General features: G+C 42.3%; 1 protein-coding gene across 2 annotated transcripts in view; it reads right to left on the bottom strand.

The window, feature by feature from the left end:
* ASPG (asparaginase) overlaps positions 1 to 19,566 on the bottom strand; it is a 45,316-nt gene extending 25,750 nt beyond the window's left edge. The window contains exons 1-6 of one of the 2 annotated variants that reach the window (XM_059850438.1): positions 19,281 to 19,566; positions 13,778 to 13,907; positions 11,099 to 11,210; positions 8,312 to 8,437; positions 6,758 to 6,841; positions 5,572 to 5,698 (exon numbers count right to left, since the gene is read on the bottom strand). In XM_059850438.1, the coding sequence (XP_059706421.1) occupies positions 5,572 to 5,698; positions 6,758 to 6,841; positions 8,312 to 8,437; positions 11,099 to 11,210; positions 13,778 to 13,907; positions 19,281 to 19,362 (661 nt within the window). In that variant the 5' untranslated portion in view covers positions 19,363 to 19,566. Of the gene's footprint in view, positions 1 to 5,571; positions 5,699 to 6,757; positions 6,842 to 8,311; positions 8,438 to 11,098; positions 11,211 to 13,777; positions 13,908 to 18,690; positions 18,897 to 19,280 lie in introns of those variants that run through there. The other variant, XM_059850437.1, reaches the window with a different exon arrangement.
* Positions 19,567 to 25,459: the final 5,893 nt, after the last annotated feature.

Raw genomic sequence — 25,459 nt, 5'->3', positions numbered from 1 at the left:
TGGAAGAGGTTTAACAAAGAGCAGCCAACAGCTCAGAACGCTGCACCTCCATGAAGATAGATCATGCTGTAAAGCTGCCTGCTTTCCCTTCATGAGTTAAGCTTTTGAGATTTTGGAGAAACTCCCAAGCAGCAAGACAGATAAAAGATCTGTGTGCACAATACCAACTTGCTCTCAGCCATGCAGAGAGTTAGTCACACCAATTACGGTTGCAATTTCTTGCAATCAGCAGACAGCCACTTCCAAAAAAATATAAAAACCAAGAATGAATTTAAAAGCCTCAACTGAAGCCTGCTCTATTGCCACACTACCAGAGATACTTAAAACTACACAATCCATTAAGTCAGGACAAAATATAGCATTCTCCTATAAGACTCTATGAACTTTTCTTCCCTGTCAGCAACCAGGGTCTCTTCTTTCTAAAAACTGCCATACACCATTAACCAGGGCACAAGCAGGTGGCTTAGCATTTTTTTATCCATCCAGTCACATTTTAGCACATGGATTCCTACTGCCCTGGGAGTGGGAGAGCAGAAATATAAACCATTTCTGCAGCTTCTTTCTTTCTGATAAGCTGTCCAGCATGATTCTGAAACCACCTGGCTAGACTTAGTAGCTATCCAAGGAGCTCTCAAAGGCCTTCAAGAGCTTTCCAGAACCATTTAGAGACCTGCAGGAGGAACCCAGGGAAGTGCAGAGCCTGTGCATTTGTTCTGCATGAGGTTCATGGGCCTGGCTAACCACACTCAACATGAGCACTGTGCTTTAAGAAGCAGTACTGCTTAGCAATAAATCCACTCCTTAAGCCTTCTAAAAATAGGTTAACTCTTTAAAGGCAGCCTCCTCTATAAGAAGGGATGGCAATAAAATTGTATCACAGCTTGCTTTTCTTTCATCCTCCATAAGGTAGGAGTCCCTGCCAAAACTTCACAAATGCATTCTACTACGTTTGGCAACTGTGAGCATCCCTGATGCCTGCAACCAACTAGAAGAGTGAACTGAGGAAACCTGCCTTGGCATGGAGCACTAACACACTGCCAAAAACAGAAGACCAAGGAAAGAGATCAGAGGACAGGTTCAGAAGTCAGACCTACACCAGGCCTATACCTGTACTCTTGGAGTACGCTCTACCAAATAACATCTCCAAGATAAATTTAATGCATGCAGACATAGTATAGTGATGTAATTCCAAATTATATTAAAAAGAAGATAAAGATTGCCCTTCCCCTGAGTTAACATTCGCTTGGTCATGAACCTCGTCAGCCTACATAACGTGTTTGGTGCTGCAGACTCCACAGATGTCAGTTTTCCATTTGCCAAACAAGTCTAAAAGCCAGAACAAAAGGTAAATGTGATGCAAGAGCCAAAGACAAACAAATATACATAGAAGACCGACTTCATCTCAGATTTACTCAGAACTGCTGTAAGTGAGGCAGGACACCAGGCAGGGGAAAAAAGAAATTAGAACACACCCTCTGCATCCTCCATCTCAAAGTTTACATCCCCAAAAAGGAACATTATTAATGTCACATAGGTAAGTTCAAGCATCTTCACTGTACTGAATAAACCAGCTGTCTTGCTGTGTCATGTCATGGAGCAATCTTCTCCAAAGTCAAAGAGCCCAAGAACACAAGAATAACTAACAGTTCTTAAGTAAGAAATTCATATACAAGCAAGTGAAGTGCAAAAAGCTGCATCTCTTGGTGTTCACAACTCTTTTTCATCTTATGGATAAGAGTGATTAATTAGGGATACTCAGTTTTGGGACAGCAGGGAAAAACAGTAACCTGCTCTGACTTGGGTGGCCCGTGCGTGTGAAGAGTTTAACTGATACAGCACAATGCATCAAGTAAATGTGGATGCAAAAGTGAGGAACAAACACAAGCTAGCTACTGGTGTGGCACAGCAGAAAGAATGTATCTAAAGCAGAGTACATAAAATAAAGAAGTAATGGCTATTTACATACTATACTTATAATGGCTTGGGATAGATTGCTCTATTCAGGGAGACTGCATTCAAGATATTAAGGCCTTCTGTTTACACTTCCAAACCAAACCATCATATAAACAATAGTCTGATATTTCCAATCTCCCCCTCAGTACCAAACACTATAGCCTCTTATCCTGGGGTGACTTTATGATGGCTGTTTCATACTGCCAAATTACTGCCAAAAAATTACATCCTTATCTTATGCAGATTTATTCTGCACACACACATATACAAAATATGGTGATTGGGTTAGTGCAAAAAAACACCAACCTGACTTAAAATAAAAGTAACTCTACACAGATCAGAAAGCAGAAAATCCCCCTGCTGTTAACACAGTGCAGGTTTCAACTTATAACAGGAGAGCAGCAACTCAGAGCGACACCTCCCTTAGGAGTGGTGACTGAATTCCAAGTTATGAAATCAAACAAGAAATACAGCTTTTCTTGATTGCAGAGCTGCAGACAAACAGCAGTGCTCTCTTCTCATCTCTCTCTGCAGGGCTATGGGTGAGCCCTACCATTATATAAACTGCCCCAGAGCTCACTGTGATTCGCAGCAGCAGCAGCTGAGGGGTGGGGAGCACAAGCCAACCTATGGCTGTAAACTCCTGCAGGAGGCAAACGAGTACAGACCCCCTTTCTTGGCAGTTTGTTATAAAACAGTCAACATACATCTCTGGGAATTGATATTTCAACTGACTGGTGTCATTGCAACAACCAAGATGCCTGCTTAGAAGGGAGCAGGGATGGGGAAAGCACTGCAGTGAAGAGAGCTGGTATATGCCTTCATACATAAATGACCTGGGCTTTCTATATAAATAACCAACCAAGATGCACACTTGGCCAGTGACTAATAGCTTCTCTCTAATAAGATTTGTGGGTAGATGAGCCCAAAAGGGCCTTCTAACTGTCTGCTGCTGTGCCACATCTGCTCACACAATCCCACAGGCTCTGTCCCCTGCACAGGTTGTCTTTCATCGTATGGTCCCACACATGTGCACCTCTCCAGAAGTTACATGCATGTGGGATGAAATAATTCCAGCACAGTAACAAAGCAAGTTTCGTGTATGCTTCATTAGAACAATTCAGAATAAAGCAATCAATTGCAAAATATGGTGAGAATCTTTACAGATCTCAAGAGAAATAGTCTTCCTTGTCTCTTCTGTTTTCAAAATATGGGAGAAATCAGGTAATGTATTTTATCTGATAAGCTTTGAAATTTTAGAAATATTTCTTATTATTTCCATACTGTCCATTTCATACAGAGATTTCTGATTCTACTGCAAAAGTATTTCCCATCAGCACTGGGTTTCTTACTCAGGAGTGGGCTAGAATTTTTTCATTTCTTACAGGATTTTCTTGTGCTAAGTTGAAAGGCCTAAGGAAGTTGCTTACACTTGCTTACTGGGTAACACAACTCCTAGGCACTGCTAACACAGCTAAGGATCTGGCTGAGAGCACCGTCAGTTACGGGATTAGAAATCCACTGGGAGCCTCATCTAAAAAGGGAGCGGGATAAGAAATGGGTATCATAAATGAAGCAGAGAACTAGAAAGGTAAGGGAGGGAAGAGGACTAAGCTTCTTCCTCTCCTCTCTAGCTCTGAGGTAGGCTGTTACTTTTATATGCTTTGCTGAGCAGTGAGCAGCATGTCTTATTCCTGTGCACCAACCCATGATCACACTACGCTACCCACTTCCTCCATCCTGCCATCTCTCCCTTTCTGCTTCCCTGGAATTTTCATTCCCAGTTTTGTTAGAACCAGGGAGCCTGAGGAAGAGTTTCTGCACATGGCCTACTCCTCCTGGCATCCTCAGGCTGCTCTCTATAATGCTGAATCAGCCAGAGTCAGGCCTGTCTACAGGAGGATTAAGACATATTATATAAAGTCATTTGGAAAAAAAAAAAAGTTAAAAAATGCTAGATTTGTTTGGTTTGTTTTTAAAAGCCCAAGTGGTTCCTTGGCTCCATCAAAGCTTCATACAAGGACTGTACAAGCAAACTCAAGGGAGACAGAGATGTTTCAAACAATTACTTTGGACAAATAAAGCAGCACCAGTAGATTGCCCTTACTATAAACTATGTTCTTTCAAAATGAAACAATCCTTCAATAGTGACACTGTCATCTTGGATAAATGATGCTACCCTAACTGGGTAATCAACTGAGGCAAATAAAAATAGAGCCTATCACACCATCAGTTTTTAAATCAGAAATCCCCACTGATCCCAATGAGGCATTTACTAAAAAGATAATGGGTCCCAATATGGGCCAAGGGAAGTGCTTAATAATGTTCTCATTTTTCTACTCTAGACAAGGAATCACAAAACAATTCATTCAAATCCAAGAGAGGAATAGCATGCAATTTGCAGCTTGATTTCATTATTGATTGGTCAGTAAACGGAATTTATTCATACCCTGTTTGATACAGTACATAAAAGAAGATTCTCCCCAATTTACTGCAACAATCAACTGACAGCATTTCTGCTGATTTCAGAGACACAGCACAACAGTGGTAGACTCTCTACCTGAGAGATATCTTACAGGCAACTACAGTATTTCACAGGCTTCCTCAGTTTGTATCCTCTGAGACAAACTTTGATCCTGAAACTTTGTTAAGTGACTCCCAGTCATTAGGTGGAAAGGAGAAGTTTATTTTTCCAGATTGCAGAGTGCCTTTCTCTAGAAGTAGAATCCATTCAGAACGGCACATTGCAAGGCACAGGCCTAGGTCTCCTACTGCCACTAATGGCACTTGGCTGAAGAATTCAGGAACTGTTCCCATTTTTTTTCTAATAATGGAGACTGTCACCAAGTCTACTCCTTCTTAATACCTATTCTATACAAAAGCAGCTCACATGTTTTTTAAAACTGCACTTTAGTATATTTTCTGGCAGCTCCTCATTTGGCTAGATTCCAAATGTGTCCCTCTTCTTCAAAGAAAGCATGCCATTTATCCAAGAACATTTATCCAAGAACATTTAAAGACTTTGCAAATGGGTACTGAAACCCTCAGGTAGTTTTTACCCTTCTTAAGAAAGAGACACAAAAATTACAGGGAGCCTGAGTAAGTTTGGGGGAAAAAACACTTTTTAGGTCTGCTGCTATCAGTGTTTGCGGTTCAGGCATGTCCTAAATATCCAGTAAAACATCTTACACAATGACATGCAATCTGTTGAAGTTAGAAGTACTCTGCAATGATTTTTTTCCCTGATTTCAGAGCACAGCATGGTCATTAATGAGATGAAACTCTTTGTTCTTTCAGTCCAAACTCCCTCATTTTATCTTTGGAGCAAGCTTTTTTCTGATACAGGAGCAACCTTCCCTCTGGTTAATCTGGATCTTTAGTCAAAGTCAGCCTAGCTCACATCTATATTCACCAGATAAATGCAGTTGAGTCACAAAGTCTCAGCCTTACTAATATTTAAACAGAATCAGAGCAGATGAAGTGAAGTCAAGCTAGAGGACTTTCAAAGATATTTGACTTTAAAAACGATGTTTCAACTACACAAGCACAGGTTCTTTTCAGCTACAGTTCTATTGCATGTGGCATAAATTACATGGCTTAAGAGATGATGTTGCTTACTTGTAATATCAACCTCAGCATTTGCAAGTGGAGGCAGGTTAGGTGAGGAAAAGGCATTGAAACTCCCAGCATCCACCTTAGTCACCCTATTTCCCCTGTACAGTTTATTATAAAAATACAGGCACACCTGCAAGACAAGTAAAGAAACAGGTCTATGAATAAGCCAGTAATTAAAAGATGCAGTAGATAAATACTGTAGTCCGTCCTTTATAAAGTGTTTTCTAAATCTTTAAAGCAACTCAGAGGCTAGTAGATGTTTACAAGTCTAATACTTTCAAAAAGTGTTGGCGCTTCTGTCACACATTGGTTTAAGAATTTAAGAACAAAATTAAGTTCAAGTTAAGAGCTAACTAGTTTCATAATCCTCTCATGAGGCTTACTCTAGGAGACAGCAAATTTGCCTGAGTCCACTTCAGAGATGGAGGAAAGAAACAGTGTGAGCTTTTTAATAAAGTCATCAGTTATGTATAAATTCAGTGTCCAAAACATAACAAAAGACCTGGTGAAAATGAGGATAACTTCCAAGAGTTACCACACATAAATAATTATGTTCCTTCTCAAGTCTATTAAAGTTTGTCAATTTGAAGGAAAAGAGATACCTCAAAGCTGTTATCAGTTATTAAGATCTTGGCCAGTCAGCTGTTGCTGTTGTCTTACAAGAACTGGCTTTGGAAGAATGGCAGAAGTAAAATAAGGTGTAACCTGACCCATTTTCTCTCTGAGTTTTGAGCTGCACAGCACAAACAGCACGGTACTGAGACTATGGAGGTACCTCCATATTCACCAGGTGTATCACTCTTGATACTTCAGTCTTCAGGAACAGAGCTAGAAGACACTCCTACCAGTTCTATAGTGACTGGAGAAGTTCAAAGTAACATTCAGTTAAATAACAGACTCACAAGTGTTTCAGATCCCACATACTTGAAAGAGAACCTCTAGTTTCATGTCTGCTGCAGCATACATTTCAGACTTGAGAGTCTTTCTGGATTGTGTATGGGCAAACGGAAAATGACCAATGTGAGAACAGCACGTGCTTTGCCATGCAAGCACTGTTACCTCAGTTGGAATCCATTCATCTTCCTGGTTAAGTACAATTCCTTACTTCCTACCAGACATTTAGTGAGTGTTTGTGTCCTGGCTAGAGGGAGAAATGCAGCTTCTTAGATGGTCTTCCCAGCAAACAGACCTCAGGAATCACGAATTGCCCAGCCATCAGCAGTGCCCCCAGAAGGTTGTCTCGACCGTCATTCTGCAGCTCATAAATGGGCACCTGAAGAGCAGAGACTGGAATTACACCCTGGCCCTTATGTAAAGCCTACACAGCAGAAAAAATGAGTCCAACTTATGCAATACAAATACATGAATAATTTATGTAACAATGATTTATGACAAAAAAAAGTTTTCCTTCTTCACCCAGACTATTTTAGACTGCAGCAGATGGCAAGACTTCTCTCTCTGCTTAAAAGAATTTTGTAATTTAAGTGCTTAAAAACTAATACAGATATTTTTCTAATGTGATTAAGAATATTAACACTGGTTCAAAAAAAATTTAAAAACTAGCAAGCAGGCATAGTTAAAAGTGACTGAGCATAGGAGAAGTGATGATAGAGAGAAAAAGCAACACCCCAGAACATACAGAACTGTCACCATGGGCTTCACAACAGCTCTCTTGCACCATCTTTCCTCACAGCATAGTAAAAGTGAGCCAGCAGGTTATTACTGACAAAAAAGGACAAGATTAAAACCAGAAATTTAGTCTGCTGAGTGATGATTTCCATGCCTTTTCAGACTGCCTCTTTATTAAAAGAGAGTGCTTCTTTCAGCAATTATTAAAAAAGAAAATCACATGCTCCCTTGCTGGATCATATGTCAGATAGATCTCCAAGCAATAAAACCAAAAAGAAAGCAAAACTTTGACTGATGTATCATGACTAGGCTGCTCCATGTCAAGACAGCAAGTGGGAGCCTACTCCTTCCTAGACTTTTGTATTTTGACTTCAAATAGACCACATGTGAAAGGGAAGTTATGAGATTGGGGAGGGGAATTTTACAATGTGATGTTTCATCTTTCCTTTGTGATTAGAGCAGTATTTTACACTCAAGCAAGCTATTCTAGTAAGACAACCCCTCCTCCTCAGACAATATGCAAAGGGCTGATCTCCAGCTAAGAGAATGAAAATTAATAAATGTAGTCTTTAGAGGAAAGGAAACAGACCATATTAGATGCTTTGTGGAACAGAAATGATCAAAAATGCATCAAATGATTTAAGTTTATTTTTTTTTAATTATAAAGAATGCAACAATGAGTAATGTAAGTTGAGATAACAGCTGATGAAGTAAAAAATACTAAGCTTCAGGGCTTTTAAAGAAAAAGAAGACAGCTGACAACCAGTGGCCACCTGAGGCTGGAAAAATGCTTCTCATATAAACCGATTAATACACAATGGCCAATGACAGGTTCTTATGTTTTTCTCTGAAGCATCTGGCCCCAGCCATAATGAACTCCTGGTCTGATTTGGAACAGAGATGTGAAGTCATTAATGATAAAATTATGGGGCAGATCCTCAGCTGGTGAGCAATCATTTCTCACTCATTTCTGTCAGCACTGTGACCATCCACCCTGGGCAGGGGCCTGGCCTGCACTGCTAAGCTGTACAGTGATAATCAGGATACGGCCAAGTTCTGCATATAAAAACCAAAAATGAGGATTTCTGCTTCAAGTTCAAAGTAATTCCATTACCTGAGATCCTGTCAGAACAATAGTTTTGCCCAGGTTCTCACACATGAAGGACAGGGCTGAAGCTGTGTACGCCATAGTATCAGTACCATGCAGGATCACAAAACCGTCGTACTTCTCGTAGTGCTCCTGCAGGTGGAGAGACAGTTTTCACACTGTTAAAGAAATGCCCTGGCACCAGCAGGTGAGGTACACAGGGCACTGCTTTCACTGATGCAGGCAATGGCACAATGCCTTATAGGGTACTGCACACCTCCTAAACCTACCCTGTTTCCAGTCTAAAGACAATTAAGGGTTAATCGGACACTGAGCACTAGAGCCAGTAATTGTGATTATGAAACAGTCAAAGAGGTTCTTCTGTGTATACATATTAATGCAGCGTTTTTAAACCAGAAGACTCCTAATTAAGAAAAGCTTAGCAATGGCTTTAAACAGGAATGTTAACATATGCAAATTAGTCGTATAGTCTGATGTCTTGTTGCCGCTTTTACTTTAGGGATTACACCATTTACAGGAACAGATTAGGCAAACCAGGGCTATCATAATAGAGGGGAAAAACCAATCCGTTTAATCCATGGCAGACAGGCAAACTACCAGTGTCAGAGTGCCCTCTTCTGATGGAAAGCCATCCTTTCTACAGCAGAACCTGGGGGAGAGGCTTCTTCTTCATTAATGGACATTCACCTGCTGGTTTTTGAGAATGCCCTTAAACTATCAGGCACATGCACTATCAAAACCAATTTTTTAAAAATTTTAATCTACATACAATTCCACACAAGAGGTGGGTTTTTTTAAATGCAAAGCCATGAATTACACTCATCCTGAGACAAGTTATCTGCTGGCTTTCGGAAGACAAAGGAATTGGTTCAGTTACTTTATGAATGATGGACATAGCAAACACTGCAGGGAGACACACTGATGTCTCTGATGTAACTTGGTAACATGCAAAGGATTACACAGACAAGCAGATATATGACGTGCCAGCATGGGAAAGAAAAAAAAGGTTTAAACAAGATTTCTTTTTAATTACACCTTAGATTACACTAGGCACAAACACTTGGCACCTCCTGATAATAAGGTCATGTCCAAACTCATTTGTAGGTTCCTACTTGTCCTTACGCTATTTTTTCACAGATACTCATGTCTGTCTACCTGTTGCTACCTACTGGAAGTTTCAGGGAGTTTCTGCTTAACTCTAACAACTGAGCCAACACAACTGCCAGTGTTGCAAGGTCTTTCTGCAGTCCAAACACAAGGTGATGCAAAAACTGTGCTGCATCCATTCACCAAGGCAGCAACAAGGAAAGGAGGCTTCAAGAATGGCCAAGAAATAGCCAACTGTCCTCTCTAAATCAGTACACTCACAAGTACTTTCAGTCTTATGAACCTTATCAGATGCAAAAGAATTTAGTTTGGTTTAAGGTTCATAATGGAAAAGATCAGGTTGCCAATTAAGGACATATCCCACAGAAACATCTTGGAATGTTTAGTCTGGAAAATCACCATCATCATGTTAGAGCTGTGGCAGACAAGTGTCTAAGATGAACACAAAGTGGCAGTGTCTGTACACAACCTGGAGAGCTGAAAAGGGTTCCTTTTTTTTTGCCTTCTCAGCAATCTTCCTTTGGATTACACAAACTGGGCATACAGAGAACCTGTGTACAAGAAAAAAAATACCACTTTTTTTTGTAATAAAAACTAATATGCCAGTAAGGGGAAAAGGTAAATTCTCTCCTGTTCAGCATGGGATTGCTGCCTTCTCTTGGCCCTGAGCTCTTCCCAGCTGCATCCTAGAGACTTTCCATGTACACACCAGCTCCATGTCTTCTTTGCCTGGGCAAGATGCATTTGATAGGACAAGCAACCTCCCAAGTTTGGTGGTTTCAGGATGAAACCTGAATGCTGAACCTTCAGCAGCATTCCCTGCATTATTGAACTGTTCACATGCATTGCTACAGCATGGTGGAAGAAGGAATTTACACTATAAAGCCCACTATCACATAGTGGAAGAGCAGTATCTTCCTAGCCCCACAGTTATTTATTTCTGTCAGCTATGTATGAATTCCTGGTGTGAAGCATTTGAAGTGCTTTGCAGTTTTGCTTTTTTTAAAAGCACGCAGCTAAGTTCAGACAAGGGACAGGAGCACAGAATTATGAATTTTTTTTTTTTTTTTTTTTAATTCTAGAGAAGGATGTAATGAGTTTATCTATTTATGCAGAAATATCTAGGGCTTTAAACATTTTCCACTGTGAGAAACCTAACCATGGTAGCAATTTTTTTCACTGGTTGCAAAGCTAAAGCTAGTCCAGTCCACGTGTGCCCAGAGTAAGAAATGCATAAAGACATTAAATTATTTTCTATGTCAATAGCCAACTATTAAGCTATTTGAACACTCAAATGATGTGTAACTAAGCAATCTTCAGCTACGTTACCCACACCTAAGGATTTTATTCAACATTTTTGGACAGGGAATTTAAGTCAATGTTTTAGGACACATCAACCTACATATTACATACCTTATTCAATCTCAGCTGCAAATTTATTTTATTGTATGGAATTATGGTATGGCTCATCCTTGGAAGAACAATGTAACTTTAGGGAGTTAAGAACATTTTCAAATGAAATAAAAATTCTGCAAACTTTTAAAGCCACTAATTAAGGTACTTCACATTTAAAGAAACAAATACATATGTATAGCACTACTGAATTGTTTTATCTTCCCAATTATACTAGATATACTGATGGTTTTGTCTAAGTGAAAAATTTATTCTTATCCCACAGCACTGTACCTCAAGTTTCTTTGCAATTTTGGCCCAGTCATCTGGTGTCATGTTGGAAGAATCTAGCAGCGGCGAGAGCTCAAGGATTGTGTAAAAAATTCTCTTGTTTTGCTTGGAGAGACTATGAAGAAAAAGAATTAGAAAAAAAAAACTTAGCGTTAATATCAACTCATCACTTCTGATTTTTTCTTTAAATCAGTAGTTTTCACACTTTGCCTCCCCATCTCCCAAATCTAGGTAAAAAATGTCTTAAATCTGGAAATTAAATTCCACGTTTAGAAGTTCATGGCTTGATGTAGTTTAAAGCATAAATACCTAAATTTAATTTAATAATAAACATAACTTGGGAGGCAGACATGGTGGTTTCTGGGCTGTGAGTGCACATTGCTGGGTCATGTCCAGCCTCTCATCCACCAGCACTTCCAAGTCTTTCTGGGCAGGGCTGCTCTCCATCTGTTCATCCCCAGCCTGGCTGGATACCAGGGTTGCCCTGACCCAGGTGCAGCACCAGCACTTGGTCTTGTTAAATCTCATGAGATTCACATGGGCCCAGTTCTTGAGCTTGCTTAGGTCCCTCTGGATGGCATCCTGCTTTTCAGGTGTATCAACAGCACCACTCAGCTTGGTGTCATCTACAAGTTTGCTGAGGCAGCCCTTGATCCCTCCATCCCTGTCATTAATGGAAATATTAAATAACACTGGTCCCAATACAGATCCCTGAGAAATACCACTTGTCTCTGACGTCCATCATGACCCTGAGCCACTGACCACCACCTTCTGCCTGTAACCATCCAATCAATTCCTCATCCACTGAACAGTGCACCCATCAAATCCATCTCTCTCCAATGTAGAGAGAAGGATGTTTTAGGGGACCACATCAAAAGTTTCACAGAAGTCTCAGTAAGCTGTGCTAGCTGAAATCACCTTCCTGTCCTCCACATGCCTTAGCAGAGCTTCTAGAAAGATCATTACTTTCCCAGGCACAGAGGGGAGGTTAACAGATCAGTGGGTCCCATGATCTTCCTTTCTATCCTTTTTGAAGTTGGGTGCAGTACTTCCCTTTTTTGAGTCACCTGAGACTTCTAACAAAATCTGTAGACTCATTCCCCCTATGAAGCCTCTAAGACTGCTGCACACAGCAGAGAGAGCATTTAAACAACGTGTTTAAACTGACATTCTGTACCTATGAAGTCAGACTTCACATGAAAAACTGCCTTGCTGGATATCACATTTACACATGCTAAGAGTAACTGTGGAAGTCAGCTGAAATTCTGTGACAAGAAAGCTCTACTGAGAATGTGCTGTTTGAATAAAACATGACATCCTGATACCAGACACCAGCCCTGTCTTCAACTTCTGATGCCTCTCTCCTAAAAGAGATCATGTCATTCCTCTTCCATTGACGTTACACACCGATATACAAAGTTCACAAAAATTTCTCCCCTCAGGAAGTCACAATATTTCTCAACCACCTAGTTAAAATATCACTTGGCTAGCACAAAAGACAAGATGGCAAATTGCCACAACTAACCTCCAGAAACAGCACTCAGCAGTGCCAGAAAAACAAGACAAGTTTAGTTTTTAAACCTCAGGTTTTTTTGATGTGAATGATTGTTTTAAGCTTTTCTGGTTTTCAGGGAAAGATGTGCCAGGAGAAGTATATTTAGGACTCATACAAGTATATTAGTGTAATTTTGTTATGTTTCTAATCCCTTAAGTACTTAAAAGTTATTCAAGCACTGTGTCATAATAGAGCTCCATTTTTCTTAGGGTAAGCATCAGATTTAACACAAACTGTATATTCATAGAAATACTACTGCACTGGGTGTCCATAGTTTTTTCCCTTTACTCTTTTTCCTGCTGTCTGCTGTTTAAGTGGTTACTTTTAAAAGTTTTATAGAGAACTCAATACAAAGTAGAAAAAAATTCATAAACCTTTTATTTCCTTTGAATAACTGGGTTTTCTCCTTAAAGATTGTTGAATATCCATTTTTACTCATATAGAACACCAGCTATGGTCCCATTTATTTTTGAACAACTGTGTAAAATCATCCTCTGTGCAAAGTTAGCATGTTTACAGGGGTACAGTCATTCATCACAGCTAGGGAATAGTTCATATTATCACACTGCCTCTAACTAAAACCTAAAAGCTTATTAGCCATTGCCCAGCAGTTAAGAAGCAATGCAGATTAATTATAAGCCCATTGCTTATTATCATAATGTTGCATAAATTTGGGAAAAACAATCAGCTTTTAGGGCTTTTAAAAACAGAAGGCCTGCAGAATTAAAGCATGAGGCCCATTCACAGATCCATTAATTACATGCTACTTTTTCAGACATATGCTAAAGAAAATTCACATGGAGCTGTATATAGTTTTTGTAGTTTATGTTGAATAGTTGCATGTTTGCACAGCAGCATATTAATATTAAAAAAAAAATATCCAGGAATAGACTGTCCAGAATGGTTACTTGTTGCCTGATTTAAACGTTATTTCTCAGGCAGTTCTAAGGAACTTCATTGCAAATATATCCAAACATATTTTCTATCACATCAAACATGGTGGACATTTTTCTTTTAAACTAATATAAGCATTTTTGCTCATCTCATTATAGATTCTTCATGGCAAATGTCTAGAGAAGTAATTACCTAAAAAAGAACAAGATACTTGCTAACCCTTCTGTACTTACGGGAGCACCAGTGTGTTCTCTGGGAATTCATGGCAGTAGTTCAGCTTTGTTTCCCGGGCGTATGCCTCATCGTGCAGCATCGGCATCGTTTTCAAACTGCTTACTAATTTATTGGCCTCAGGAGCAAGCCCTTAAAAACAAAGAATAAAGGAAGTGAATAAAGGAGCAGGGATGGAAGGAAGTGAGTGGCACGGTAAGGAGGGAAGAAGACAAGTTACCCAGCAGTTTGCCCATCCTTCCAAATTAAACAGTCTATTGCCAGTTTAAAACCATGAAAAAATGAACATAACTAATAAATATTCATGCAGCTATTCTTTTCTTGACTTGAAATACATAAATCTTTTATTTAAGAGAAATAATATTTCAAATCTCCTCCACATGAAACATCTGTGCTTTTACCTATTTTTCATTGTTGCTTGTCTGCAAATACTTAGAAGCAGGGACAGGAAGCCAATTTTTGCAACTGTAGCAGAAAGCAACCATTCTCTTTCACATCTTCCAGAGCTATTACTACTACTACTTAGTAATAGTAGTAAAAGACTTAAAAAGCACCCAGTTGTGATATATCCTAGGTACTTTCCCTTAGCAGGTTCAGATGTTCAGACTGAACATCTGAACTGACAAAAGATAAAAAGGTGCCTAAACCTCTGAATAGAAAAAGTTGAAAGCATGGACACATCTCAAACTCTGCACTCCCTCTCCCTGCCCATGATAGGGTCTGTCTGTGGCAGGGACCCTGAAACAACTGCTGTTTAAACTAACCTAAGAACATATTTAGTGTTTGGTGGACCTGCAGGTGCCCTGGTTGCAACCAGGTATTTCAAAGGGAATTTGCATGTTGTTCTCTGTTAGCCAGAAAGGCACCTAACGTTGTGATGTTACAGTCCTCAGCATCACAGAACTGAGTTCACCTGTGAACCTAACCTGCAGCTCATCTCCCAATGCCCTGTTTCAGGAATGACAGAGACAGTCCTGGCATCCAGAATCAGAAGCCACCCTGGTTTTCTGAAGTCTGACTTCCTGAGACACTTTTCTTACAAGGAACTTCCAACAGAGGTACTTCCTTCTAGACTTGAAGATTTTACTGTCAAGTTCAGCTTAATCTCAGTGTTTCATATCACCAGTTTATCTGGCAAAAAAACCATTAAACCTCATTATTCTACTTCTGATCGTTCTAGTTATTTCTAATTTGATGCCAGGGAATTCTCTCCTCTTTCCTAGTTCTGTTTATTTAAACATGATTCTCATCCAAGTTAGCACCTCTAATTATTTTTTGTTTGCCTTCAAACAGCATGGTTTATTTCAAATACTCAAAAGCCAGAGAATATTTTCAGTAGTATTTCTAGCTTTTCCCATTTACTTTCCAAGCTGATGGAAAAATCCTTAAGAACTCCCTGATCTCCCTCCAGGCTTGCCTTAAATTAAGGAGGCCTCTTCATAGCCAACTTCCTCACAGGACAGCAACAGCATTTGAGTGGATTTCTTTGGATTACTGCCAGAATACTTTGTTTTACAAAATATACTCAAAACACTTTCAAGCCTTGGATGTTTCATTCATTCAGCTACAATCCCTGCTTTTCCTATTAAGGATGTTCCTAGCTTAGTCACAAATGGCCACTTCTGCTGTGCCTGGGCATTGAGTCATTTTGGCTCAGAAATGCAGCCCAGTTTCAAGTGTTTCCTGGGTGTTTTCTGATTATTCTTCTATTTGTCCAGTGTTCATCTTGCTCTGAATATTGACAGTGGATTAGACTGTTTATTTTTTGTACTTGTCACAGGAACTGGGGAGCTGATGTACGTTAATGTTCCTTAATCTCTTCTCTATAAACAGCAGTTCATCATCTCTTAATCACAAATCTGTCAGGATTTTTCCGTAATTGCTTGCACTGAATGTAAACTTTTTTTTAAGGCATTCTGCAGATGTATCCAAGAGGACCCACTTACAACCTAGACAGCCCCTCATCCATGCCTAGCAGGGATTTCTGCTTTACAGCTTCATGAAGCAAACATGGGGGAACTCAAGTGCAATGGTTTTAAAAACATTTCTACTTTACTACACATGGAAAACAGCTTTTGTGAGCCAAGCCTGTTGACAAGTATTTGAAGCAACTTCACCCCTGCAGACAAGAGGCAGGCTGTATGACTTGTCCAAATAGCTCTCATCACCTTCTGTCCTGTCCCTTGTCAGCTGGCCAGCCCTGGCATCAAAGAGCAGGTGGACAAAGGCAGAATGGCAAACAGGCACCTGTGGCCAAGGAGAACAATCATGGTTTTGTCTCACCTACAGTCCAGGACTCTGCTTTTCCCTCTGGTGCTATAGATAACACAGTTATAGCTACCTGCCAAATAAGATATCCTGCAACCTGTGCTGCTGCAGAAAAGAGGGAGCAAAACTATTAATTGCAGCAGTTACCTTATTTGGAGTTTTCAGAAGTGAGGTACAAAAATTTCAAACAGGAAAAGGTTTGGACTACAGCAGTCAGTCCTTTGGCAATCTAGTATGTCTAAAAAAGACACAGAAATAACTAAGCTGCCTAAGCTTAGTTCCAAGATAGATAATCTTTTTACGGAAATTTAGCTTAGCTCTACTTGGATTTTTTTGGTTTTTTTTCCTTATTACAGGTAAAAGCTAGGAAAGAGACCTAGCCCATGTGCCCAAGGAGATCTCCCTGAAGGCACCACCACAAACTTGATGGAAAGATCACTATCACAGTAACCTCACTCTGGAGTGCAGTAAGGTTCTCTTTCTGAAATGAGCTACTGATAAGCCAAAAGAAACTAATGTAGGAGGAAATAAGTAGGAGTAAGAAACTTTAAAAATGCACTGAAGTGGCTTGACAGCAAAAACATGAATACTGAGAGAGTCTGCACCTGAGTCTGGTTGTCATCCAAGTCACATAAACTGAAACAGACTATTCATCCTCTGAAAATGACTCCTGCACAGGTAACGTAGGTGTGCAGCAATTCCAACAAGAATTTCCAAGACATGCTGAAGTTGCCAGATGAGTTACTTCTCTTCACCATGCTTGAAGTAAAACACTTGTAGTTCTAGGAAGGGTTGTAAACAGGCACTTTCCACCCACTGATAAATAAAATAAATGAGCATCTATTGTATCTTCCCCTGAAGCATGCTGCCTTTCCCATGCCCTTTCACTAGCTTCTGTCTGAACACTAAAGACTGCCAAATATTCTGAAAGAGGTACTCTGGCTGCTCTGCAGCTAGATGTGGGTAGGAAAAGCAGGTCAAACCCACCCCCCCCCTCCCAGGATGCAGCAAGTTAGCATCATTGGATCACAACTGTTAGATTGTTTGCACATGCTGTAATGATTGACACTTGTTAAGCAAAAGGAAAAAAAACAAGATGAGAAAAGGTTATAAAGTTCATTCATAAAAGAACAAGACACGTGATTATAATTTATTCGCTTAAAAGAGGCATTTAGGAAGCTGAGGCAATAGAAGTAGGAAATTGTTTTAGTATAAACAATGCAAACTGAGAAAGGCAAGTCAGCACATGGCTTTGAAATATGAACTTTTTTTTACAACTTTGACAGTTTAAAAACAAAGATGACAGCCATAAAAAAAAAAAAGAACACCTTATAGCATCTTTACTACAGTAAGAAGGATTAGCCAATCACTGTCGCCTGAGAAGAAAGGACATGTATTTGAAAAAAAATCAAGTCTAGGATGCTCCAAGGTAAAGCCCAAGTGTTTTAATCCTACAATAAGAAGCAGAGACAGGCAGGGACACAAAACTCTGTAGTAGAGATCACAAGTACCCATGCTTTTGAATCTAGACAGACACAAACTGTGGAAGCTCTGGGATGCTCCACTGCCTTCCAAGTAAATGAGGAAAGAAATGAAACAGGTATTCACCAAAATTGGACTGTTTCCCTCTCACTCCCACTCCTTATCTTAGCTTGTTTCCCTTTAATCCAGTGCTGGCAAGCACATAGCCCTACAGCAAGTCAGACCTGACTGAAATCCATTTTTTCTTCAGACACACTAATGGGTTGATGTTTTTAGTATCCCCTGGGATCTGTGCCTACTGAGTGATGATCAAGGGGTGCTTAGGTTCCACTCCAGCCAGCTGCTGGACTGGGGGGCCTGTGTCAGGTGAGTTTGGGCACCTATCTGCTCACATTTAGGGGCACCTAAAAACACAGAGCATATACCTGTAGATACCCAAGAAGCCTTCAGATAAAATGCAGGCGTTGTACTGACACAGCTCAGTGTTCAGTTTTGGATGTAAACATTTTCCAGCTGCTGGGAGCGAGTTTGGCATATCTATTAAGTCTCCCCCTCCCTCGGTAAGGTAAGGCAAGGCAGAACTCTTCAGTGATTTCATGAAAGAAGACAAGAGCTGGTGGGAGAGTAGCAGAAACCTGTCCCCAGACTGACACTGGATCTCGCCCATCCTGACACCAGGCAGCTGCCACACTTGCATCCGCTGCGCCTGCCAGGTCACCAGTGGAAAATCCTCGTCACGGCAGCCAGCTCCAGCGGCCCACGCTCTTCCCAGCAAGAATGCCAGGCACACGCTCTCTGGGTGGCCGGTGACGGTGGCTCATTTAGGGCTAAAAACAGCCTGCATGACTAGTGCGATAAAGTCGGTTTCATTTTCAGTGCGCGAGGTAGGGCAGAAAGGACTCGCCGCAGGAAGGAAACACGTTGTCCTCTGCCAAAAGCCGCTGCCGCTCGCTGTGACGCTCACAAGGATGCCCATCAGCTGAGCTACCGGGTGCACCAGCTGACGGGAGCCGGGGATTAGAGAGAACCGCTCACAGCAGCGATGCCGCATCGAAAACCGCGCCGGGTCCCCGCGGTCACGCCGTGCCGAGGCAGCCCCGGCCGCAGCCCCACGGCCAGCCCGGCTCCCCACGGCCAGCCCCGACACCCCCGCCGCGACCCTCACCCTTGACGTCCTGCACCATGCCGATGGTGCCGCCCGAGTTGATGACCAGCACCCGCGCCTCGGCCTTGGCGGAGGGGGCCGGGGAGCAGCCGGGGCGCTCCTGGGGCCGGGGCCCGGCCAGGGCTCTGCGCAGGGAGCGCAGCTGTCCCGCCGCCACCTCCATCCCGCGCCGCAGGATCCCGCTAGCTCCCGGCTACCCGGACAACAGGGAGTTTTAAGGGGCGGGAGGGAGGCGGCGGGGCCGCCTCTTCCCGCTGCCCCGGGGGCGGGGAGAACCGCCGTGCCTGCCCGCCCGAGCGCGGGGAGCGGCCGTGAGGGGCAGCGGGGCCGTGAGGGGCAGCGGGGCCGCGAGGGGCAGCCCCGGCACCGCCCCCTGCACTTTGCGCTGCGGGCAGCGCCGGCCCGGGCGGATGTCAGAGCCCTTCATGCTTGAAGGAGAGGCCAAGAGCAGCGGCGCGTTCTGGGCCCGGGGAGGAGAGAGGGGACACAGGGCTCAGGGTCAGCCCGGCGAGAGCACCTGCGTCGTCCTCTTTTTCCTCATTTCATCTTTTTCCTTCATGAGGAAGAAGGTGGGAACTGCTCCTTCTTACCTGGCCTCAGAAGCGACTCCTGCCTACCCAGCGTCTCCCAAAACTGGCAGCGTGGCACCGGCAGCACCCCTGCCCCTTCCATTCCAGCGTTCTAATCTGCACCCTCAGCTTCCATCCAGATGGATTCCAGATCGGGTAGGAGATAGCTGTGAGGAGGCTGAAGTTGTTTTCAACGAAATCTGATACATCTTTAGGTCTGTTGTCTTAAGATTCGTTATTACTGATGTTATAACTGTAAAGCAAAATCAGCAGAGCAACTGGCTGAAATCCAACGAGCCAGTCAGTTACTGGGGACAGCAGCTGCTGAGATGCTGCATGAGCTGAGCAGCAGCTGCTGCACAAGTACCTTGAGGCTAAACGTGTCACTCAGGTGCCTGAGTTACTCAGTACGTCAAAGGAAGAACATACTTCCTGTGGCAGAGAGTTGTTTTGGCTCCTGGTCATATGAACTTAGTTTGTACCCTGCACTGCACCTTCTAAATGAAATGTTGCTCACCTTCATGGTAAAAATAGGGATTGTGGGATAATCCAAGTAATTTCTTCTACTTCCAATTTCTATGACTCCAACAGAAATAAATTTTATGTTCTTACCCCCACATTGTCAATCTCTCTCTTGGTCTGACTGGCCCAAAACGTGGCACAGAGTTCCAGATGTGGTCCCACAAGTGCAGAGTAGAGGGCAGTAATTATTCCTCTGTTGTCTGCTGGCTGTAATTGTCCTGCTAGTGCAGCCCAGCCTTCACTTTCATCGCTGCAAGGATCCTTTGCTGCCTCATATATGACTTGTCCACAGGACCCCCAAACCCTTTTTGCACAGCTGCTACTTCCATTTTATCATTTATACTGTAGGCTATTGAACAAAACCCAGCAGTGTTTGAAGGCAGAAACAAACTGTGTAGTAACTCCAGCTGCTGGAGTACACTGTGTGTATTTACACATCCACAACGAAATTTTCTAAGTAAACAAACATTGTGGATCTGCTGCAGGGAAACACTTTTTTTCAAAAGAATGAAAAAATTACATCTAATTCCTGTAACATATCAAAGAAACACATTCCACTTCCTTCATACATTTCTGGCACAGATCTCAAAGCATCTTCATTCACTGTACTCTTTTCCCTGTGCTACTTGGAGTAAAAAAAGTAATCAAGATCACATGAGAAGAATGTGATGAAGAGTTTTAAACTCTACAGAAGGGTCATTTTAGGTTCTGCAAGACTCCCTCCAGAAAGAACAAAACTGAAGTTCCATTTGTGTAGGATTATTAGAGTTGTTCAGAAATTTAACACTTCCTTTGACAGAATAATCAGCTTTTGAAAAGTTTTCTGGCAAAAAAACCCCAAAAAAGTTATTTTCCTTTTTTTTAACATTACACAGTGTTGCTTTTTTTTTTGTTTGTTTCAAGAAAAATATTTTTTTCATTTTAAAAAATCAAAACTGTAAGCTATTAACTGCATACACCTGAAAATTACTTTGTATGTTAGAATACAAAATTCTGAATGGCATCATTGAATTAGAGAAGTGATCCCAAGTAAATTACACAATGATGTCCAGAAATTACTCATTGCACAAACAGAAGGATGAAGGGCAAAAGACCAAGTGGTACCACTTTCAGAGAAACCAGTAACAGAATTCATAGGAGTAACACCTGAATAAGAGATATTGACAATAGAAAAAGAAACCCAATGGAGATGCTCAGAGAGCTGCAACACATGCACTTCCCTGGAATGATGCAACAGGCAGCAGATTACCTGAGGGCAGAGAACTCAAGCTTAGAATTAATTTCCAGGGAAGAACTGATTGCCGTATTTCTAATAGCTCAACCACAGACCTAGGCTGTGCATCTCAGAACATAAGCTTGAAGCAACAAAAGTATCTCTGAAAATGTAACTGGCAAAGCTACATCCAAACAAGTGATTTCCTTGCAAGCAGAGAAGAATGATGCCCTTGGATGACTTAATGGACATGAGTTCAGGGCTTGCAGCAATTTTAAAGCAGGGAGTTTCGGAACCAGAATAGCAAAGTGGTATTTAACAGAGGAAGGTGGTATTTAATGTTCTGTACCTCACAGCATCCCATACATGAGAAGGAACATTGATGGCACTTGTTAGAAAGAGTTTCTGCCCTCACAGCTAGTTTGCTCAAGTCTCCAACAGCTGGATACCAGCCCTACAGTCTGCCCACATGACCTTTCTGATGTATTTAAATGGTGTTCATGAAGGCAGTGGACTCTCCATATCTGTTGGATGAGCTTAGGCCTCCTTTAAAGAATTCAGTGTCAATTTCTAGACCAGTGGAAACAGCAGCAAGAAAGGAAAGGAGCAAGCCAGAAGAAAACCTGTTCTCTCTTTTCCTCTGCCTACTGCAGGTAGAATAATTCTGCTTTAAGCAAGATAAGTCATGCACATACATCAAGATGGGAGGGAATATCATCTACCTAGGGGGGAATCTGGGAGCTGGAATGGTTTTTGGTTCTGCTGTAGATAGATGGTGGCAGAAGATAATGTTTGAATACAGAAGAGTGTTGAAGACCAGGAAAATGATGAAAAACAAAGAAAGCTGCAAGAGCTGGTGCTTGAAAGAGGTGAAGGGCAGAGGAAGGTCAGGACTGGGCAGAGACTGACCATGTAGCAAAGCTTCAAGGCTCTGCTTAGGGCTTTCATCATTAAGGGCCCCCATAAAGCATCCTGGATGAGGCTGAAAGAGGAGCTGGGGAACAGAAATGAACTGCTGAGGGTCTCAGGAGAGGGAGACTCTTCAAAGGGACATGGTGCCTGGAATGCCCAAACTCCTTCAGAGCTTCAGCCTCTGTCTTTCCTTCTTTTCTAAGTGCCAGCAACCTAGACCCAGCATCTGTGAGCTGTGCCAGCTGATACCCCCTGGGCACAGAGGTTACCAAAAGATGAGGGGAATGGCATCCCCGGTTCCTCAACTGATTCTTGACAGTGCTGCAGAGCACTTGCTCTGTTCTTCCAGGAGAACCACACTGTCAGGATGAACAGCAGAAGGGAAAAGGATATAACTCAGTTGGGAAGTTCACAACTCCTTCCCCCAAAAGGGTGTGTGTAGGGATTAGGGTGCTTTGAATGAACACAGCTGAGTCCTGCTGAGCCTGTGGCCGCTTGCACCGTGGCAGCTGTGCTCTCTGCAGGGAGTGCAAGTGGGGAAATCAGGGTGAGAGTGCATGTCAGTGTGAAGTGATCCACTTCCAGAGAAAACAGGACTGTCCTCCTTTAGCTGGGTGGAATTTTAGGAGGTACAGGTGAGTGCATGTAGATCCTGTAGAAGCTTTGACCTTTCCTAGCAGTGTTGTGTTGCTGTTGGCAACTATTCCAAAAGCTTGCCGATAGATTTTACAAGAGCTTTTGTTTACAGTGCAAAGAGAGAATTGAATTACCAGGAAACGGAAGGCCAGAGATGGAATTTGAGTAATGAAGGGATGGTGACTTGATGGGCCACAGCGAGTGCAGTCCCAACAGGCTCCGCCTTGCTTGACCTGTGGTCATGTGTCCCAGGCTCATTTACAGTGACCAGCTCCTGCAGATGAACTCTGATGGGCCCAGAGTGAGAACTGGGTGAGACAAAGGGCTGGTAAAGAGTCACACAGATGCTGGCCTGAGTGAACAGAATTGTCATGGAGAAACTACAGCAAAGCTGCAGCTTGCTAACCAGAGGTGAGACCCTGTTCTCTAAACCCAAGATTTGTGGAGTTCATTTGATCTTGAGAAAGGAAAACACTGTTGTGTGTGACTAATTGTGAGATCTCTCACAGCTAACTGCTGTCTCAAAATAAAGCCCAACACACAGTCTTCCTGCAGGCATTCTGGAAGCTCTGGTGAACCTTTATTTGTGTTGTTTCACAACAGCTGAGGTGACTGCCTAGCTAGATCATCCATCAAAAATAATGAACCTCTTAAGAAACCTCTATATATTTTTGACCCATTTTTGAGGATCACCTTCTCTGATCTCAAGAACTGTCCCCCAAGGAAGAGATGAAGCAGAGGTAGGAGGCCTGCATGGATGAACAAGGAACTCCAGGTAAGAATTAAGCACAAAAAATGTTCAAGAGGTGGAAGAAGGGACAGGTGCCCCAGGAGGAATTTAGAGATACTGTCAGAGTATGCAGGTACATTGTTATGAAAGGCAAGGCCTACCTGAAATTGAATTTACAGAGGGATATGAAGGTTCAACAAGAAAGGTTTCCAAGGTAACTAAGCAGCCAAAGGGTGACGAGGGAAAAGGTGGGGCCAAGGCAGGACACTTGGTGACAAAGGACATGGGAAAGCTGACAATGCCGCCTTTGTCTCAGTCGTCACTGGTTGTATTTGCCTTTAGGAACCCCAGGCACTTGAGGCCATCATAAGATGCAAGGCAAGGAAGACTTCCTGTCACTGGAGAAGGATAGGGTTAGGGAATATTTAAATAAACCAGACCCTGACAAGTCCAGGAACCTGATGGGTGGCACTCTCAAGAGCTGAGGGAACTGGTTGATGGAATTTAAGGACACCGGATAACCTTTGAAAGGTCGTGGCAATGAAGAGGAAGGTTCTTGAGGAGAGGAAGAAAGCAAATGCCACTTCTAACTTCAAGAATAGGAAGAGAAGATGGAAAACTAGAGGCTGGTCAGCCCCACCTAAGTCCCTGGAAGTGGTGCAGCAAATAGATCTGGAAGCTATTTCCAGACATATTAAAGTCAAACAGGCAGTCAGGAGTAGTCCCCACAGATTTATCACACTTGATCAACCTGACAGCCTTCTCTGACTATGCAACTGGCTCAGTGGTGAGGAGAGAGCAGTGTTAATATCTAATCAAGATTTTAGGTCTTTGGACTGGAAAATACCCAAGCAACCTTCTACTTTATGTACTCAACTAAATCACTAATTTGTAATTTTTTTTTTTTTTTTGGCAGTCACATGTCAATTAATATAGGTGAAAGATTTATCTTTTTTACTGAATTCAGTTACCTAGAAGATAGACATCTAGCTGCAAAAAATTAGTAATTAGCGGTTAATAATATTATAGTAACAATCAGAGTTTCCTGAGAGGCATGGTGCACACCCAGCATTCACAGTTGTTCACCATGAGCTAAAAAACTACTTAGGTTTTTATATGATTTGATGGGATTTTTTAGTTCTTCTGGTTTGATCTGCTGACAGAGAATACTGAGGTCAGAGTTCATGCTGTGCCATAAATTCTCAGCCTGCAGTCCCTTCAGTCACAGATTACAGTGACAAGGGATACAAGGATGGGATGCAGATGCTGTTAAACTTTTATACTGGGCTGCACAAGTTTAACTCCCCTTTCTTTGAGGGGTGGATGGGACTAAAACTTTTCTGCCCAGCCAAGGCCCCACTGAGATGGCAATGGCATGGAGGTATTTCTGTGCTAAAAGGCACTGAATCCACTGCAATTGCATTTCTGATGTAGGTATCAAGTGTCATAGAAACACTCAGTTGCTGAAACACCAGTGCAAATGCTGAAACAAATCCTAATAGGAGATTAAGTGGTAGCAGAATTAGGAGAAGGACCACTTTGCAAGAGAGGCTGGCCACGCCTGCTTTTCTTCAGGCTTCAGATTGTTAATCCTTGCCATTTTTTAGTTCTGCCAGAAAACTGAGGCCTGGGCTCTGGGCAGCCCTGATGACCATTCTGGGAACAGGGAAATCACATCTCGAAGTCGTCTGTGTTGGCTGGGGAGGCACTGGGAAGGCCTTGTGACCATGTGACCAAAAAATGATCTCGTCTCAGTCTTGGAATTGTAGCTCTAGAGAAACCACCCATGACAACAAAACATGCCACTGAGATGACACAGAACGTGCCACTCCAGACCAGACAAGCCAAGAGCAGCAGTGAAGTGACTCAGAAAAGAGAAATTTCCGCAGTTACCTCTCCTTCACCTCTGGGCTGTGAGCTGGCAACAGATCCTGCACCTGGTGCTCAGGAGCACAGCCTAGCACCAGGATGTTGGCACTGGCCAGGGCAGGCTGAGAATGCCTTAGGCAAAGTAAGTGATCTGATCAAGAGGGAAAACACCACTGGAAGAAGGCAGTGTATATGTACTGAAGTGCAGCATGAGCCTCAGGCCACACAGAGACTGCAAGCAACATAAACTTGGAATGCTTTTTAAGGCTTTAGGAAATGAAACAAAACTTATAAAATCCATCCTGACATACAAGTAGA

Source organism: Haemorhous mexicanus, chromosome 6 (assembly GCF_027477595.1).
Source record: "Haemorhous mexicanus isolate bHaeMex1 chromosome 6, bHaeMex1.pri, whole genome shotgun sequence".
NCBI classification, from domain to species: domain Eukaryota; kingdom Metazoa; phylum Chordata; class Aves; order Passeriformes; family Fringillidae; genus Haemorhous; species Haemorhous mexicanus.
The sequence above is the reverse complement of the archived record's forward strand: the minus strand, read 5'-3'. Positions and strand labels throughout refer to the sequence as shown.